The 20,525-nt window shown below is 51.3% G+C and overlaps 1 protein-coding gene across 1 annotated transcript in view; it reads left to right on the forward strand.

The window, feature by feature from the left end:
• LOC115406390 (GDNF family receptor alpha-4-like) overlaps positions 1–9,150 on the forward strand; it is a 54,622-nt gene extending 45,472 nt beyond the window's left edge. The window contains exons 9-10 of the mRNA XM_030116391.1: positions 8,189–8,342; positions 9,131–9,150. Coding sequence (XP_029972251.1) covers positions 8,189–8,342; positions 9,131–9,150 — 174 coding nt within the window. The remainder of the gene's footprint in view (positions 1–8,188; positions 8,343–9,130) is intronic.
• Positions 9,151–20,525: the final 11,375 nt, after the last annotated feature.

A 20,525-nucleotide genomic window follows, 5' to 3' on the forward strand; every position in this document is an offset into this window, starting at 1 on the left:
TGAGAGGCCGATCATCCTGCTACATCCTGAAGATCAACACATCCACAGCTCAGCCGCTCAGACTTCAAGATTTCAGTTTTGTTTTTCCAGGAAGGAAAACTCAACTGAAAAACGTCTTTATGAGACAATTAAAATCTAGATTTGTTTTTTTACGTAATTTGCAGAAACAGGAAGGCAGCGACTCTGTGGAAAAAGCAGCGGAACTCGATAGAAGAACTCCGGCTTTTGATCCGCCGGCGTCTGAAAAGGCTTTTCCAGGCGGCGGACGCTGCTCAGCCACAGATCAGCCTGTTGTTATCGTATGAAAGACGACAATGAAGTGTGTCTTCGCCGCACGGCGTCACACACAGAGACTCACACAGCCTCTCATCAGCATCACAAAGGCAGGAAGCCGGCTCAGCCTCTCATCACGGCCGCCCTCCGGCTCGCCGCCGCGCCCCGTCTGCACGACGCCTCGGCCGCCGAGCGCCATTAGGGAAGAGCCCACGGCGGCAATGCTCAGAAATATTGACTCGGCCTCGACACGTCCCCCGGGAAGGGCTCCGAAAGCAGCCACTGCACGAACACACCACCAGCGCACAGCCCAGGGTCCATGCTGAGGAGCCGCCGCCGCTAAGCTAACGGCGCGGCGGAACGGCGGGAGACGACGGCTCATTACACAGAATATTTACTGATCAGCGGCGGGAAGAGGCTCTCTGGCGAGCGACTCGACGGCGCCGCACCTCGCAGGTCGGGAGAGGTTCCTCTGTTTTTCCTCGGTTCCTGCTCAAATCAAACATCTGGAGAAAAGCGGGCGACGGCGGAGCGCGGCGGAGCGAACGGCGCCGGGTCCAGTCCAGACGAACACCGGTACTGCTAATGAAGAGGGAGTCTGCTGCAGATTCACCACGGCGCTCCGTCAGTCTGTCAGGGAGTCTCTGGAAGGTCAGGAACAACGGAGGAAGAACGTTCTGGAGCCAGAAGGAAGAAGAGACTTGATAACCAGAGAAAACCAGCAGAACCAGAGGTGGACCAGACCCGGAACCGGTCCCACAGGGTCCAGCGGACAAGGCCAGACCATCATAGGTCCACATGTGGACCGGACCGCACAGCTGGAGGTCCAGAGGTGCGCCATGGGGTCGCCGTGGGGTCGCCATGGGGTCGCCATGGGGTCGCCATGGGGTCGCCGTGGGGTCGCCGTGCGGCGGTTCCCGGATCGGGTCTTCTTCACACTCAGACCTCGGCCAGACCGACCTGACGACAGCAGATCTGGAGGAAAGGCCCCTGAGGTGAAGCTCGGCGGCTGATACGGACCAAGACGGCGCCGCGGCGACGCACAAGCTGGAGTGAACGAACCAACAGAGGTAACAAGATGATTTATTCATCATCAGGCTTCCTTCATTCATTATTCAGGAATTACCCGACTCGGCTGGAGCTCCAGTCTTGCCGGAGCAGAAGGCCGTGTGTGTTTTGTGTGTTTTGTGTATTTTGTGTATATTACACATTCTGACATTAATATTGATACAAATTGCAGCGAAGTTCTGCCTCTAATCTGAGCACGTAGCGGCACAAACAGCGAGCAGCGGAGGCCTTCAAGGAAAACAGCTAAAACACAGTTCATCAGTCTGGAAGTCCACAGTGGAGGAAAATATCATGAATGAAGAGAATGTGACAAAACGGAGCAGGTCAGGAAAACAGACGGCTGGAAAAACGCTGAGACTCTCTGAGTGGAGCCTCCTGTTGTCACGACCAGCCCAGACAGCGAACACAGCTCTGCTGAGCAGCTTCAGCTGCTGCAGAGCTGAAGAGGAAAACTGCATTTTATTCTGTCTGCAGGAAGCTGAGAGGCGGAACAGGATCTGAGCTCCGGCTGATTTAGATTTATTCATCCGATTATTGAGAATCCGACCACATCGCTGAGCAAACGTAACCCAGAGATCCACAGAGCGGCGGCGGAGCGTGAAGACGAGTCACTGCAGGCCTCTGGACACCAGTAGAGCCATATGAAATCCGTCTTAACGGAATCGCGGAAATGACCAATAAAAACGGAATTGGAATAAAACGTGGAATATTGCGGAATTCGTCCTAATCTGGTCTGAAATTCAGTTTTCGGGAGAAAATGGAACCTTATAGTGCAAAGCAAACATGCCGGGGGGACCGCCCGAGCTGCTGCAACCTGTACGTCACTTCCACAGCGCTGCTAACATGCTAAAGCTGCGTTCACAACGCCAAATGCTTTCCGTGATTTTGCGTCAAAATACAATTGAAAACAAATGTGAACGCGCGTTCCCGCCGCGATGAGACGCGACGCAACAACACGATGTCCAAGCGAGCTGCTCCCTCCCCTCTCACACATTCAAGAAAAGTTATGAAACTCCACGCTAAGCGCTAAATACAGAGCAGAACAGAACACGGACTTTTATGCCTCAGGGGAAAAGCTTTTTTGTAAATGCTGTCAACGTACCGTGGACTGGACTCGCAAAGACGCATGCGACTAATTGAAAAGTATTTCTTTGTTGCAGGACTTTAAACATTAAATGGACTGTTATATCCTATTAAATTGTGGACATTTATTCATTTCCACTTACCAGACACCTTTTTTATGATAAAAATGAGCATAAAAAACAAAATACCAAATTCAGAAATATTAAAACGGAAAAAACGGAATTTGGGAAAAAATAAAACGGATTTCATATACCTCTAGACACCAGGACGAAAAGACAGACAGAAAGACTGTCCTGGTGGAGGACAGGGAGAAGGAGAGGAGAGGAGACTGTTTCTGTTTGGTCTGTGAGACGAAGAAGATTCAGACAAAAACACTGTAAACTCATGGATGGATGGATGGAGTGATGGATGGATGGATGGATGGATGGACTTGTTCCCTGCTTTACTTTGAGTTCATGTCTCATACGTCTCTTCTGGAGAGAACATCTCTGACATGTCTGTTCTGGAGAGGTTCTCTCTCTCTCAGCCAGTAGAGAACCTCTCTCTCCCATCAGGAGGCTGAAGGTTCTGGATTCTTCACTCTGCTGCAGAAGCTCCTGGTCCAGCAGAGGAAGACCTCCTGAGGGGTTCCTGCTCCTGGTCCAGCAGAGGAAGACCTCCTGAGGGGTTCCTGCTCCTGGTCCAGCAGAGGAAGACCTCCTGAGGGGTTCCTGCTCCTGGTCCAGCAGAGGAAGACCTCCTGAGGGGTTCCTGCTCCTGGTCCAGCAGAGGAAGACCTCCTGAGGGGTTCCTGCTCCTGGTCCAGCAGAGGAAGACCTCCTGAGGGGTTCCTGGTCCTGGTCCAGCAGAGGAAGACCTCCTGAGGGGTCCCTGCTCCTGGTCCAGCAGCCTCACTTCCACACATCATAAAAGTCTGACTGCAGCCTGTTTTTATTGGAGGCCTGCCAGTAAAGTTCCAGCCAGCGAGGCGGCGGCGTCACGTTTATGAAAATGATTCTGTTTCTGCTGCTGAAAGCGTCGCTCCACAAACACGGCAGACTATTAAAGTTCACTAAATCATCTGCTAAATACATCATCTGCGTGGGGAGCTATTTGTGTTTGCTGAATATGATTTCATTTCTCTGAGTGATTTATTCTCAGCAGACACGCAGCTTCTAGAATACCAAACTGTTCCTGTAAAACCTGCAGAGTTGTTAAAAAGAAATGGTTTTAATGTGACGCTTGACCCAAGAACAACAAAGCAGTCAGACGAAAACCAGCCTGGTCTCAGGACCCGGCGCTCCGCAGATAAATCAAGAGCAGAGAAACGACTCCTGCATTCCACTCCTCCTTTAATGGAAATCCATTAAATGAACAAGAAACAACATGATAAAACTGCTTCTTTTAATATCTGGCTTATTTAGCTTTCAGACTTTCTTCTTGCACTCCCGGTTTGAACCACCAGGTGGTGTTTTGAGTCATTGGTTGAACCAGGTTTATAACAGCTGGTGACTCAGTCCTGCCACCTGCTGCAGGACAGAGGAACTGTCCTTCAGTCCCCGCAGTGTCCCGTTCAGCCAGACTCAGTCTGGGTCAGCAGAAACGTTCCGTCCAGTTTGATCCGGACTGGGACGGACCGGTAAACCAGAACCCTTAACCCCAATCCGAACCCTGACCCCAACCCTGACCCCAACCCTAACGACCACGTTCATGTACAGACAGGGGTCACGGTGTGTAGTAACTACTAATCTAACTGGGCTACTTTTAACATCAAGTAATCAGTAAATTAACAAAGTTACTTCTCAAAGGAGTAAATCAGTCATTAGTAATCAGATTACCGTTTCATGGTAATTGTGTAAACTCTGGTCCGAAAGACTTTACAGCAGGATTCTTCATGAACTCTGCAAAAACTTTCTGCCACTAAACCTAAAAGCTCCTGGAGGAGAAACACGAGGATTAGGTTTTCCTTCAAGAACCACATCTGGACTCAAACTTCCAGCTGTTTCCAGTCCGGAGCTCCTTCTCTCCCTCTCTCCCCCTCTCTCTCTCTCTCTCTCTCTCTCTCTCTCTCTCTCTCTCTCTGGAAGTGGGAATTCCCCAAGACGGATTGCACCATTTCAAAGTCCTGGTCCTGTCCTGGTCCTCTCCTGAGACGGAGGACTTCACTGGTCGGTTCAGTGACTCAGAGGAAGATGAGGAGGATCCCTGCTGAAGGCCGACTGTTTTAAATGTTCTTGAATTTCGAGGTTTTGACACAAACTTTTGAATAAACAGGAGGAAAAGAAGCGAGTCGGTTCAGAGAGCAGAACCTCCTGAACCCGGTTCCTCAAGTTCTCTTCTCGTTCCAAACTCCGCTCTGTCATTTAGTCCGTGGCGTCGTCTGAATCAAAGAGCCGACAGAAATCTGAACAGCGTCTTCAAAACGTCCGTCGCTGTTTATTTCAAAGGACTGAGCGCAAAGGATGATGGGAGCCGGGCTCCTTGACGCCCGGGCCCGGTTCCCTGCAGCCTCAGGTTCCAGGAGGGAGGAGCCGCTCCGTCTCAGTCCACAGTAAGAACGTCCCGGCTCCTCCTGCCGGGTCTTCATCAGCGAGACCAGGACCTCCAGGACCTCCAGGACCTGCTGGTCTCAGGTCTCCAGAGCCAGCCTGGGTCTTCAGGCCCTTTTCTGAGGAGCTCTTCATCTCTTCCTCATGAGGCGTTCAGGGACTCCTCTGACTCCAGACATCTCAAACTGTTGATGAACTGCAGAGCAGTGAGGCGGCGTCCAGCATCAGTCCTCCAGGGACAGACAGTCCTGTGGACCAGAGGGGGACAGACTCTGAAACTGAAGGTCTCCCAGAAGGCCTGCAGGACGGGCTGTGGACGGACTGGACCTCCGAGTCCTCAGGTCCATCTTAGCATGTTAGCATTAGCCTCTGGCAGCTCTGAGCCTTCAGCTGGGGCTGCTGCAACGATCCTGGACGTGACCTCTGACCTCAGTTGTGTCACCGGTCCTGGATGTGACCTCTGACCTCAGTCGTGTCACCGGTCCTGGACGTGACCTCTGACCTCAGTCGTCAGGAATCCTCAGGAAACGAGGCTCACCTCCGTCTGGGACTCGGAGTGAAATGATGAAAACATGGACGATGTTCTGATTCCATGAATCCCATGAATCCCGGTTCTACCAGGAACCCGCCGTCGGCTTCAGAGACGGATTCCGGCTCTTCTGGGGCTGGGAATCAAACCCACACCTTTGAAAAGCTGCGCCCTGAAGCGAGGCAGGAGAAGGAGCCCACTGAGCCTCCTTCCTTCAGGTCTTGAAGATAATGTTTGACTGTGATCACCGCCGTGTCTGCAGCTTTAATCCGCCGCCGCCGCCGCCCTGCTGAGACGCCTGGTTTCACTGAGACTGATCTGGAATCAGTGCAGCTGCAGGAAGCGTTTCTCGCTGCAGAACAGAGGAGGCGCCGCGCTTTGGACCAATTGAAAACTCTTCCTCTGGTGAATCGTTTCCACATGGCGGCGTCTTTCCGGCGCCGCCGCCGGGCTCCACTCAGCGCCGCCGCCAGCGTGAGAGCCGAGGATCAGAAAATGATCCCAGACTCCTTGTAGCTTCTGTGCACTGCCATCATTCCCAGCTGGACAGGAACCCCCCCGCTCCACCCACCCCCACCCCGGTGGCTGGTGGAGGCCACATCCACTGTTTCCATCCTGCCGCCTCTCCTGCCGCCCGGATCCGATTCAGAGCTCATGACTGGAGCTGAAACAGAGCGAGCTGTCAAAGCAGAACCAGAGAGGATGAACGCTCCGGCGCTCGGGGGGCTTGTTTGTTCTGGGGTGGAGGCGGGGGTGGAGGAGCAGGAGGGTTGGATTTTCTGCTTCCTTGTTGAGGTGCGTTCTCCTGGCCGCCGCCGCTCGCCGCTCTCTCGCAGGCAGCGCTGATGAAATGAATAGTTGTGTTTTCTGGATGAAGGGACGACGGCGGCGAAGGAAATAATGAGTTCTCTCATCCGGCAGCGAGGCGGCGGCGAGCCGCAGACTCCCGGGGAGACGAACACCGCTTAAGGAAACGTTCAATTAGAAGATGCCAGCCTGGCGAGTGTGTGTGTGTGAGTGTGTGAGTGTGTGTGTGTGTGTGTGTGTGTGTGTGTGCGTGTGTGTGCTGAATAATAGCGCTCTTGATGTGAAGATGACAGCACATCTTCTCAGACGCTGAAAGAGCAGCAATCAGCGGTTCTGAGGAGGGAGGGGAAACAATCAGCCGCCCAGGCGACGCCGGCGCCGTGAGGACGAGGACCCGGGACGGTTCTGAGACCCCCGGACGAGTCCTCCGACCCCCCAAACAGGAAGTAGACCGGTCTGAGGACGGAGCTGTCAGCAAGGAGGCGGAGCTTAAATGAGGCCTCGTTTACAAACCAGCGACTGGTAAAGGAGCCAGGTCGATATTTTAGTTTCAGAAAAATTCCTGGTTTACATGATGAAAGAACACTGCTCTGAAAGACTTTGGTCATAAAGACTCTTCAGAGAAACGTTTGTGTCTGATAACCAGTGGAATCCCTGCAGCTCCATCAGGTGGTGGAGAAGACAGCAGAGTGAACAGCGGGCCTGCAGATGTCGGCGGCCGTCGTTAGGACCCGAACGGCTCTTTCTGCTCCTGAAGCGTCTGGTTTGATCTCTGGAGAACGTGGAGAATCGAGGCGACGGCCGGAAACATCAAAGCCAAACGCAGAAAAGCCAAAAACAGAGAATGAAAGAAAAGCAGCGGCGACGTGTTTGTGAGCAGGAAGGAGGGTCCGGCGCCGCTCAGCTCTCACCGCCTGTAGAACACGGCGCCAAACGCTGATCATTAACCTGTCAGAACCCAGAGAACAGAGGCCAGACGCCGCATTGATGTGAGGATTTAGCTCAGCTGATAAATATTTATCTGAACTGAAACGAAATGTGAAGCAATGAGTCCTGGCAACAGCTCAGTGAAAACACCCAGAATGCAGCAGCGACAGGCAACATCAGAGGGATGTATGACGGGATGAAGAAAACCCTCGGACCGACACAGAGCAAAACAGCGCCCCTCAAATCGGCAAGCGGCAAAGTGATTACTGACAAAGCCAAGCAGATGGAGGGACGGGTGGAGCACTACTCAGAATTTTACTCCAGAGAAAAGGTTGTTGTCACTTCTGCGCTTGACGCCATCGAGTCGCTACCAGTCATGGAGGAACTGGACGCTGAACCCATCCTAGAAGAACTGGGCAAGGCCATCGACAGCTTGGCCTGTGGAACAGCATCGGGAACCGACGGCATTCCACCAGACCTAATCAAGCGCTGCAGGACCACCTTCTGCAGACACGACATGACGTCCTCTGTCAGTGTTTTAGAGAAGGAGGTGAAGGAGGCCACAAGACATGAGAGATGCCAAGATAGTCACCCTGTACAAGAACAAGGCTGAGAGGAGTGACCGCAACGACAGAGGCATCTCGGCAAAGAGTACGCCCGAGTCCTGCTAGTCGCCTACAACAGCTGGAGAGCGAGTACCCAGAGTTCCAGTGAGGCTTTGGAGCAGAGCGCTCCACAGTGGACATGATCTTCTCCCTTCGTCAGCTGCAGGAGAAGTGCTGTCGACCTTGCCAGGCTGAGAGCAAAGACCAAAGTTTATGAGATCACGATCAGGAACCTGTTCTTTGCTGATGACACTGCAGTCTCCTCACACACAGAGCAAGAACTCAAGGAACTCATGAACAGATTTTCTCAAGCCTGCAAAGACTTCAGGCTCACGATCAGATTGAAAAAGACCGATGTGTTGGTCCAGGGTGTGGAAACGCCACCTGTCATCACCATCCAGCAGGACCAGGAGCAGAGGCTGAACAGTTTCCACATGCGCTGCCTCCACCAGATCCTCAGCATCAGGCGGAGCGACAAGGTGTCAAATGTAGAGGTCCTCCCACAGCCGGCCTCCCCACAACGTACACGCTGCTCAGATAGCGAAGGCTCGGCCATGTTCGCCGGATGGAAGACGACCAAATCCCTAAAGACGTCTTGTACAGTGAGCTAGCGTCTGGCGCAAGACCTGTTGGCGACCCAAGCTGCGCTACAAGGACGTCTGCAAGCGAGACATGAAAGCTCTGGACATCAACACTGAGAGCTGGGAGACACGGAGACGACCCGGAGACCGCTCACACCTGGAGACAACCCAGAGACCGCTCACACCTGGAGACAACCCGGAGACCGCTCACACCTGGAGACAACCCGGAGACCGCTCACACCTGGAGACAACCCGGAGACCGCTCACACCTGGAGACAACCTGGTGACCGCTCACACCTGCATCCACTGGGCAGAGTGTGTCGCTCCCGGATCGGCCTCCCCAGTCACAACTGAAGCTGTTCCAGCCGTGGTCCCAACGCGGCGTCCAACTAGTCAACGACTGACGGAGGCCTGCTACCACTGCTAGCATGTTGGTGCAGCTGTTTCTGTCATGAAAACACAAACAAAACCTGGTCCTGGTCCCAGTCCAGATTCTCCTGGGCCTGGACCCAGTCCAGATTGTCCTGGTCCTGGACCCAGTCCAGATTCTCCTGGATTTGGTAGTTTTAGAGTTTACAGTAACTGTAATAACATGAATGTCTGTGTTCTCCGGTGTTAATGTTTACAGTGACTTGTTCTCTGTGTTTTCATTACAGAAACAACAGCTGTGGTCGTCTTGCAATCAGTCAGTTGTTAGTTCGATTCTCTATCCCCGTCCATGTGCTGCAGTGCCCTTAGGCAAGATGTGAGGGTCTAAGGCGGTGGTTGCTTCGTTTTGTCTCGTTACTGTGAATTTGACATATTAATATTATGCTTATTCACTGTTTTTATTTTTACCAACCAATGTAACATCTTGAAGCCTCTGAGGCAGCTGCTGTTGTGATACTGGGCTATACAAAAATACATTGATTGATTGATTGAAGACGCTGCACTCCTGACTGCTCCCAGTGGACGGACTGAGCACCTTGCATGGCAGCCGCCTCCACTGGTGTGTGAAAGTGTGTGTGAATGAGTAAATGTGACGATGCAGAGTGCAGAACATTTACAACCAGCAGCAGCAACTAGTTGGAACGCCAACAAATAATATTGTAGCGTTACAACTAGGGCTGAACAATATATCGTTATCATATCGATATCGGGATATGAACATTCAGGACATTAGTTTCTCAAAATCGACGATATCAAGATTTCCCCTGCTTGCCCTGCATGTCAGCTTGCCCGTGCACAGGTCAGGCCAGCCAACCACAAACCTCGTTTACTGGTTGACAGCCGATGGCAGCCAATGAGAAACATCAGAGGGAGGCAGGAGGGAGACGGAGACGCACACTCCCATGTGCTACACGCAGCGGACAGAAAGCAAAACAACAACATGAGTGCTGAAGAGAGGGCGGTTGCAGAATCTGCACAAACGAATTTGTTGGTAGTGGCAGTGAGTTCTCATAAAAAAAAAAAAAAAAACTGCATTTTTTTTACATCCTTTTGTATTATCAGGGCGCGAAATTCCCTATAAAATGGCGGCGGGGACCAATTGAGATCGAATCTCCGCCGGTTTAGGTGCCATATCAGTAGGTCCTTACTGCTTGTTGGCTTTTTTTTATCATGAAATTGCGTTGCTTCTCTTTTAATGACTCAATCAAAACCAACACGCCTCGTAACTCTGGGATTCCATTTTTGCATTCTTCTTCTCTGTGCTTCACGCTGCACTATGCATCAACAACCACAATGCGCCCTCTGCTGGATTGAAGGAGGCACTGCTGGATTCAGGCGCTGCTGTGAACTCCAAACAACAAATACTTCAGAACACAATGACAGCAATGGGTGTAAACAGTAGTAACTGTAAATATGTAAATCTGCCGAAACAGTTATTGATTTACTGCGATACTACAGTTCTCCACCCCTGAATGAGGCCGTCACAGCTGCAGAACAACATCAATGAAAAAATTTGGAGGGCCTGTTAAAATTTTGACGAATTTCATGCCCTGTATGTTTTTAATTTTTTGAAAAATGCTTAACTTTCACTGAATCCATTGTAATATATCGTATCGATATCGAGATATCTGGCATGGATATCGAGATATGAAATTTTGCCCATATCGTTCAGCCCTAGTTACAACACTGAAGCAAATACTGGGAACTACTTTTTCTTTTGAAATCACTACGCCCAGACGCCATGTTTAGTAAGTAGTTCCGTCTTAGCAATCTTCGCATAAACAACTCAATCTGGTAATTTTACATTAATATTTCACAGCGTAGTGAATGTGTGGATTATAACGTGTCCACCAAAGTGTTTTGGGGTTGTTGGATTGTGTATTTGATGAGTTTGACGAGAGGGAACAAAAATACCATCCACTTCCATTGTGTCCGTCCCGAAAACCTTCCCCGACTCACCTCTGGATAAACAACAGCTCACCCTCACAGAAACAGTCAGTCTGCTGTTCAAATGACTGAGGAGTTGCACTAAATGGGCCAATTTGCCAAAATGTTGAAGTATCGCTTTCACCACAGTTCTGTGAAAAGGTTCTGGATCTCACAGATCCATTTTAGTGGTGCTGGTTTCTGGACCCAGCCTGAGTCCGGCCCGGTTCTGAGGGTCTCTGGTGACCCCTGAATGAACCCAGCGCCACGTTTCCACCTGCAGCCGCTCCGCCGCCTCCCGAAACCAAGTTAAACACAGAGACGTTATTGATGGCCTCCATAAACGGCGGCGGAGATGGAGGACGGGCGGAGATGGAGGACGGGCTGCCGGCTGCCGGCTCGGCTTCCCGACAGGCTGCAGTTTGTTATCAGGAGAGGATCCAGCAACACACCAATCAGCCACCGGGGAGGAAACACACACACACACACACACACACACACACACACAGCCAAAAGTAAAGTGGCCGTCCAGAAAGGCTGAGCTTCCACACACACTCACACTCACACTGTATGATTCATTCTGCCTCACACTTCTCTCATTAAGACTCAAACACACACACACATACATTTCTGTGCATGGCCACACACACACACACACTCACACCCCCCGTTCAGACAGTTCTCACTCAGCTGCTCGTCTTTCACCAGTTTCAAGGAAAACAGATGAAACAGAGAAAAGACGAGTCGCTGCTCAGGAGCTGAGAGAGAAGAGTCAGAGCCTCCAAACGCCGAGAGACGATGAGGACACCGGGACTGAGGAGGACGGGGACGACTGTGAGAGGACGACTGAGACAGGCTGGATCGGACTATAGAGGACGACCAGTCAGTTCATCCAACAGGTTGATGGAACCGGTTCCAGCCTGAATCTCCAGAACCGCTGTTCCGTCTGAAGTGAAGAACCCTACCGACTCCAGACTCCGGATGTTAAAACGGACAAGAAGACGACTGAATCCAACTTCCACCATGGAACACAGAACCTCACTGACAGGACGAGGAACGGGTCAGAACTGGAACCCGGCTGGTTCCGTCAGCAGCAGAACGGAACCGGAGAACCAAACGAAAGAACGTCTCTCTATAAACCTGAAGCAGGTTCAAAAAAAAAACACACACACACACACAGACACACACAGGGTGGCTTGTTTCAAACAATGATTCTCTCATTGTCTGCCGCAGGCAGCAAAGCATTCTGGGAAGGTGCAGAGGTCAGCCAGGGTGTGACCTGCAGCCATGTTCCACCTGCTGACCTGCAGGAGGGTCAGAGGTCAGCAGGAGTCATCAGAACACTCTCCACTGAGGAGGAAGAAACACAAGACGGACTGGAGAACCAGCAGCTCAGTCCTTCTGCCGAGACAGAAGACAGAATCTCAGAGGACCCCTGCTGCTGGACCGGCTGGACCGGCTGGACCGGCTGGACCGGCTGGACCGGCTGGACCGGCTGAGCTGTGTTTTCATCTCTCAGGGATCCAGAACCAGAGGCTCTGAGCTCAGACCAGACTTATCTTCGTCCTCCAGCTCCTTCATGTGGTTCCATAAGGTTCTCCATATGTTCGTCCAGTGAAAGTTCATCGTCTCAGTAAATGTTAAAACCCTTGTCTGATGATATCCTTTCCTATTCCATTAACCTACAGAGAGTTGTGACAGAATGAAGCGTTCTCTCAGCTCTCTGGAGCCTTTCAGCACCTTGAAACTGGAGGTTTGGTTTTATGAATCTTTTCCTTTCGCTCGTCTCTCACTAACAAACTAACTGAGACGAAGTGAAGCCGCTCCGAGGAACATGGAGCTTTGATATCAGTCTGTGGAGCTGGCAGACAGTAAAACAGCACAAAAACAGAGGAAAACAGGTCTTTGGATCTCTGGACGTCCATGAATATGACTGAATGAAAACAGGCCGACGCGGCTGCAGACGTAGAAACTCTTTAGTGGGATTAATATTCCAGAGAGCAGCGTTTGATCTGCGGCACTAAAGAGGCCACAAGGAACCAATCAGAGACGCTGTGAAGACCCGGCCAGACTTCCTGCTCCAGAAGAACGCTAATCTGGAGTCTTTAATCATTCTAAGGAGCCGGTCTCCACTGGAGGAACTCCAGAGGTTTCAGGTTTGGGAAAGTCTTCTTTCACTTCAGTCTGATGACATTCAGCTGGACGTCAGAACTGGGGGTGTCCTCAGATAGTCGGCGATTCGATGATTTGTTCGAAGGGGCCTGATTCGACGGCCAATCACGCAGTCGAAGCATCGAAAAAATTTGTTTATTAAACCAGGATCATTCCATTCCAGCTGTATGGGGGTGCTGAAGGACTGATTTTACATAGAATTGCTTGGTTTTTTTTCCCAAGTAAACATGATATAAAGCCTATTTGATATACATGTTAGCCTATCAAATACACTGTGGAAAAATGTACTTAACTTGTAGTTTTATTCAATATTCTATCTATTTAGTGTTTGTGAATGAACCACCATGGTGAGTGGCACAATCCCATTCCGCACAGAGCTCCGTCACAGAGCAGCATCTCGGTGGTGATTTGGCTGAAATTTAAAAGGCTCAAAATGTGGGGAAAAAAAAAAAACAGAACTTCAGACCAAGTCAAAGATGATCCAAAAAAAGTCAAATGCAAGTTGTGTCCTTTCATCTCACTTCACAACAACATGGCTTTCCACCTTAAACAGGTCAGTATCCAGATCATTGGGCTAATAAAAGACGGTTCTGTTACTCAATTCTCATTTTTAATGCTGACTTTTATTTCGTTTAATTGTAATATTTTAGGTTATTATTATATTATTATTTTTATTTATCTAAAAGGCTAATTCTATTCAATTTAGTGTTTGTTTTTGCGTGGATGTTGCGCTGCGAAACGGACCGACACAGTGCAATTAAGCCTATTTCATTTAATTTGAGCAGATAATGTGAGAAACTGTTTAGCCAAACAATGTGAGCTTATCTGCAGAGATTATAGATATAAATAAATGACATGCTGTAGCCCGTTTGTTAGAAGAGGGTTTGGTTCTGGTCACTTGAACTATACTTCATTTGTTTGATGTTTAGAGTTACGGCACTTTGTTCCAGTCTGTGTTTCAGTGTGTAGGAAAAAAATATGTGTTGTTTTACCTGCCTGCGCTGTTTTATTATTAGTATTATTATTATTATTATTATTATTTTTAGTGCAATCAGGGCCGGCTGTAGGCATAGGCGCCCCGACGCTCCGTGTGCTGTGTGAGCTCCGCTCTGCGCTGCGCTGCTCTGACGCCCCGTGTAACCACGCTCCGCAGCCCCCCCCCCCCCCCCACCCCACCCCCGCCCCACCCCCTGCCCCACCCCCGCCCCACCCCCTGCCCCACCCCCTGCCCCCCGCCAAACAAGATGATAGATTCGAATATTAGTCGACTATTGGCAGGATCGGACGAATCAGATTCGACTACGGAAATTCTTAGTTGGGGACGCCTCTAGTCAGAACAAACCCGGAGCCTGGAGCCGAAGAGGACGGAGGAGAGAACCAGCCGACAGGAAGTGGATTTATTCTCCAGGTAAAGACGGTGAAAGAGCTGCTGTCAGCACCAGGCCACACTCCACTTACTCAGCTTCACTTCAGCTTCACTTCAGCTGGAGAAAGAGCTTCTTGGTTCCAGTCATCAAGAGTACAAAGATTTCATTTAACCCAAGATCAGTTTTCCAGACCAGACCAGATACTGACTGGAACAACGGGTGAGGAGGAGGAGGAGGAGGAGGAGGAGGAGGAAGAGGAGGAGGAGGAGGAGGAGGAGGAGGAGGAGAGCATCAAGAGGGCGGAGTCAGTTTAAGAAGCTGGACCTGTGGTCAGATGCTGCTCAGGCACAAGCTGAGACCATGAAAATGAATGAATGATTGAACGATTGAATGAGATATGAAGACATGACGTGTTGTGAGAGTGAACACCTCTGTGGTTTAATCTAATGTAGAGTTTTACATTCTGAGGTTTGAACAGCGCCACCTTCTGCTTTTTACCACAAACTTCAGCTGCATGAATGAAAACTCAGCTTCAGCGTTTCTCCTGCTGACAGATCAGAGTCCAGCGATCAGCTTCACCGACACTCAGCTGCTTCTGCTCCTCCTCACACTTCACTGAAACGTCCACTGAAGAGGGAGGATTCCAACTCCAGAAGCTTCAGCTGCAACAGAAACCCTGAAACCCTGAAACCCTGAAACCCTGAAACCCTGAAACCCTGAAACCTCCACAGGCCTGGTTCAGGAGCAGAACACACCTGACCTGAACACACACACACACACACCTGATCTGAACACACACACACACCTGACCTGAACACACACACACACACCTGACCTGAACACACACACACACACACCTGATCTGAACACACACACACACCTGACCTGAACACACACACACACCTGACCTGAACACACACACACACCTGACCTGAACACACACACACACCCTGACCTGAACGCACACACACACCTGACCTGAACACAGACACACACCTGACCTGAATGCAGACACACACACCTGACCTGAATGCACACACACACACCTGACCTGAACGCAGACACACACACCTGACCTGAACGCACACACACACACCTGACCTGAACACAGACACACACCTGACCTGAACACACACACACACACACACACCTGACCTGAACACACACACACACCTGACCTGAACACACACACACACACCTGACCTGAACACACACACACACACACCTGACCTGAACACACACACACACACCTGACCTGAACACACACACACACACCTGACCTGAACGCACACACACACCTGACCTGAACGCACACACACACCTGACCTGAACGCAGACACACACCTGACCTGAACGCAGACACACACACCTGACCTGAACGCAGACACACACCTGACCTGAACGCAGACACACACACCTGACCTGAACGCAGACACACACCTGACCTGAACGCAGACACACACCTGACCTGAACGCAGACACACACACCTGACCTGAACGCAGACACACACCTGACCTGAACGCAGACACACACACCTGACCTGAACGCAGACACACACCTGACCTGAACGCAGACACACACACCTGACCTGAACGCAGACACACACCTGACCTGAACACACACACACACACCTGACCTGAACACACACACACACACCTGACCTGAACACACACACACACCTGACCTGAACACACACACACACACCTGACCTGAACACACACACACACACCTGACCTGAACGCACACACACACCTGACCTGAACGCAGACACACACACCTGACCTGAACGCACACACACACCATGTGGAGCTGCAGGGCGGAGGAGGAGCTGCTCCGCCTTCTTGAAGGACCTGTATTTCAGAATAAAAGCCTGTCTTTCACAGCTGTCTGCTGCTCATGCCACTTTTATATCCCAACATATCGGAACATGCCGGCTGTGACCACTAGATGTCACCATATGACAAAAACAGCACCAACTAGTGGCCCAACATGAAAACTCCATTGTTTTCAGCGTTCATCATTTCCGTGGAAACGGGCATCGTTTTCACAACGCTGCCATGAAAACGTGGAACGGGGCGGAACGCTCTGGAGCGTCCAGGAAGTCAGCATTCAGCAGCGTCCAGAGCCGCTTCCTCTGAAGGTCCAGGTCAGAAACTCCACTCAGTCCAGTCAGAACCAGAGTCTGGTCCTGGAACCAGGACCGGTCCAGACTGGAGCTCCGCAAGGAAGACATGAGGAGTTTCCATCATCCATTCATCTTCATCATCATCATCCATCCTTCATCCCTCCATCCAGCCGTCCCTGTGCTGCCGTCTCCTCCTGTTCATTCAGTTACTATTTCACTAAACTCTTGATGAAGCTGGAGCTCCTGAAGGTTAGACACTCTGAATGGAGGGTTCCAGGTTCGAATCCCACAGCTGACACGCTCCACCTGAATGCCCAGGCATGACCCTTGACCTCCACCAGCTGCTAGCATGTTGAACTCTGAATCACGTGAAGTAAAGAGAAACTTCTGAGGTCCTGAAGTCACCGTCTTCCAGGTACATCAGAGATGAATCTCCAGGGAGTTTGGTGGTTTTTAATCAGACTTTCTTGTTTTTAACTTCCTGTTTCAGACGTGAAGATTTGCTGCTCATGTCTGAAACACTGAACAGAAGCTAGATTTAGTTACCGTGAGGTTTCTGGTTGGGAAAACAGCCAAGACGAAAATGAAGATCACCGTTTTAATCAACACTCATCTGATAATCTCAGCTTAAAATCCCACTTCTGTGTTCATCATGATGCTGATGAGGAAAGACGAAGCCGCTCGGCTCAGAACAGACACAAACAGTTTCTTCCTCAGAACAGACAGAAACAGTTTCTTCCTCAGAACAGACACAAACAGTTTCTTCCGGCTCAGTTTGGCTCAGAAAACATTTTCCTGAATAACCTCAGAACGAAACGGCGGCGGTTTGCTGCAGACGCCGTCTGGTTTCTTCTCCCTCCTCCTCGGCTTCACTCTGAGAAATGAATTCTGTCCACATGCAGCTCGCCGCCTGACTGCCGGCTGCCATGGGAACCCAGCGCCGGACGGCATCTGAAGCCGTCTTCCTCGGCGCCGTGAAGAATCCTGCTGGATTCACTCGGGGAACTTCTGTTTACTGAAGTCTCACCTAAAAGCCAGAAGTGTTTTTTAGAAAGTATCGTCTGCGGGACGAGAAATAACCTCCTTAAAAGCTTCTCTGCTGCAGTCTGAGCTGAACTGTTGGGAGGAGAGAGATCTCCCGCCGCAGGACTGGAAACGGCGCCACCTCCAGACAGACCGTCACTTCACAGCTGGCCGTTTCCTCAGAGCCCAGCGGCAGGCGGCGGCGAGCGGCGCCGCGAGGCCCTCGCCACGGCCGGCCGTCTGGGGGGGGGGCAGAGCAGAGGATGGACGGGGGGGGGGGTCCTCCCCGGGGGAGGTGGTCTCTGCTCCGGGGTCCAGGGTGGAGGTGGTCTCTGCTCTGCTTCCTCCTGTCTCTCTCTCTGCTGTCATTCACTCATCTTTCCTCCACCCTCCTCACAAACCCCACCTCCACTCCTCTCAGCTCTCATCCACCCGTCGCTCCGTCGCTGTCCTGCTATCTCTTCACAGCCTCCTCCTCTTCCTCCTCCTCTTCCTCCTCCTCCTGGCCCTGGTTCTCCTCACTCTGGAGGACGGTGAACAGGCGGCACGGAGCTGATGGTGTGAAACGGCGCCCGGCCATGAATATTCAGACGCCGCTCGCCGTCCCCGGCCGCCGTGTCACCGAGGCCGCCGCAACACGGACGCCGCCGTTTATATGTCAGAGGTCAGGGAAAGACGAGAGCAACAGGAAGGCTGGAGGTGCCGAGGCCGGGGGGGCGGAGCCACGACTCCATCCAACTCCAACTCTTCATGCTGGACAGAACAGCTTCATCCGAGTCTCATGTTCTGACCAGCAGGAACCACAGAACTCCAGCTTTAGACCAGTGATCCTGACCAGAGAACCAGAGAACCAGAGAGAACCAGAGAGAACCAGAGAGAACCAGAGAGAACCACAGACAACCAGAGAGAACCAGAGAGAACCAGAGAACCAGAGAGAACCAGAGAACCAGAGAGAACCAGAGAGAACCAGAGAGAACCAGAGAGAACGTCACAGTGTTAAACTAACTCTGGTTCTGTCTCCAGCTTTTTCTCCTTGTTTCTGCTGGACTCGACTCCAGAACCTTGAAATGCAGCTTCACACATTTTAATTTATTCTTTGAAAGTTTCAGAAGAAAAGGACCAATCAGAGGAACCAATCAGAAGAACCAATCAGAGGAACCAATCAGGAGAACCAATCACAGGAACCAATCAGAGGAACCAATCAGAGGAACCAATCAGAGGAACCAATCAGGAGAACCAATCACAGGAACCAGTCACTTTCCAAACCTTAAAGCTCGACGGCGACATCAGAACGTTTCTGGAGCCGTTTGACTTCATCTGATCCGTTTGTCTGCTGATCAGTATCAGAGTCCACAGGTAGAACATGCAGATCAACAAAAACTGGCTCAAGGCCCCAAGCTGTGATGAGCCAACACTGACCGCAGTCACCACTTCACCCAGTCACCACTTCATCCTGGTAGAGAGAACCTTCAGGAAAGTTCAGATAGAAACTCTTTCCAGTCTCAGCAGGTGGAACAGAACAAACCTAGAACATGTTCCACCAGACCACAGGGATCAGCCAAAACATTAGGACCACTGGCAAAGAGCTGCTGTCATTCATGTCGTCTGGTGTTGTGGTGAAGGAGAGTGAACAAGTGAAGACGGTCCTGATGACAGTTCACCGTACAGCCGATCGCGACAGCCGGCCCCGACCTGCAGACCTGCACAGCCGGATTACAGCCGCTCGGACTGCAGCTCTGGAGGAACTGGATCAATGGCGAGACGGTGCCGCTCCTGCCATTCTTTAGTGGGGAGAACAATCGCTGCCGTTCCAACCGGGGAGCAGAGAAAACAAGCAGGAGCAGCGAGGAGGCCAGGGGCCAGGCTTCATCCAGCCGCTGCATCCCGGTTTCAGAGCCTGTTTGCTCCGACTGTGACTTTAAAGCCGAGTTTCATTTAGTGAGGAAAAGATCTGCTGATGGAGATACGAGCTGATAAGAGTTTCCTTCACTGAGGGAGACTTTCCCGGCGCCGACGCTCTGCTGCTGATTAAGAAGGAACATTAATTATTCAGCTCTGGTCAATATTTCATCAGATCAGGACGGAGCGGCGAGCAGGAACCTCTCTTTATGACTTCAAACATCAGCAGAGGATTTCCTGCAGGACGAGCGTTCAAGACGTCCAGAGGATCAAAGATACGAGCTGAAACTGATGAAACAACCAAACACGTCGCTGGAGTTCCACCCTGGATCCGTCACTTCAAAGCAGTTTCCAGTGTAGCTTCATGCGGGTGGAGCTTACAGTGTTTAATAGCTGTGCACTGTGTGTGGGTGGAGGTCTGCTGTCTGGAGGTGGAGCAGCTGGACCGGAGTCCAGGGTTCTCTGAACACAGACTGCTCAGCTGCAGGGGATCCAGCGGATCCAGTGGATCTTCCAGCACAGAGGAGAACGTTAAAGCTCGTCATCACCTGAGGAGGAAACAAAAAGTCCAAGGCTGAGAACACGAGACGGTTCTCCTGCAACCGAGGCTGAATTCTAATAAATACTAACAACAGTCTCTGCTTCACACCAAACACTGCTGATGGAGTGTGTGTGTGTGTGTGTGTGTGTGTGTGTGTGTGTGTGTGTGTGTGTGTGTGTGTGTGAGCTGAAGAGGTTCTCCAGTAGAACTTTCTGAAACTTGACTCTTAAACTCTGACTCCACGTTCCTCCCGTGTGAAGAACCCTCGATTCCAACCAGACGCTCCTTTCATCTGATTCTCCACTGAGCCCAGGAGTGTGTACAGCCGTGCACGAGAGTTCAGCCGTGCACGAGAGTTCAGCCGTGCACGAGAGTTCAGCCGTGCACGCTGGTCAACACGGAGCGATCGGGTGGAGCTGCGTCCTTTCAGGCGGAGCGAAGCCAAAAGGAAAACAGAACAGACGGATGTTCTCCACAAACGGAGCAGCGAAGACAAAACCAGCCCAGAGACGACTCCCCCGTCAGCCGAGGCCGACTGTTCCCCTCAACACCCGCTCAGTCGCCAACACACAGCAGGGACACAGAGCTACATCAGCTTCTCCACCTTCTGACGGAGCGGTCCCTTCACACCAGATTCCACC

Source organism: Salarias fasciatus, chromosome 19, assembly GCF_902148845.1.
Source record: "Salarias fasciatus chromosome 19, fSalaFa1.1, whole genome shotgun sequence".
In the NCBI taxonomy this organism is placed as follows: Eukaryota; Metazoa; Chordata; class Actinopteri; order Blenniiformes; family Blenniidae; genus Salarias; species Salarias fasciatus.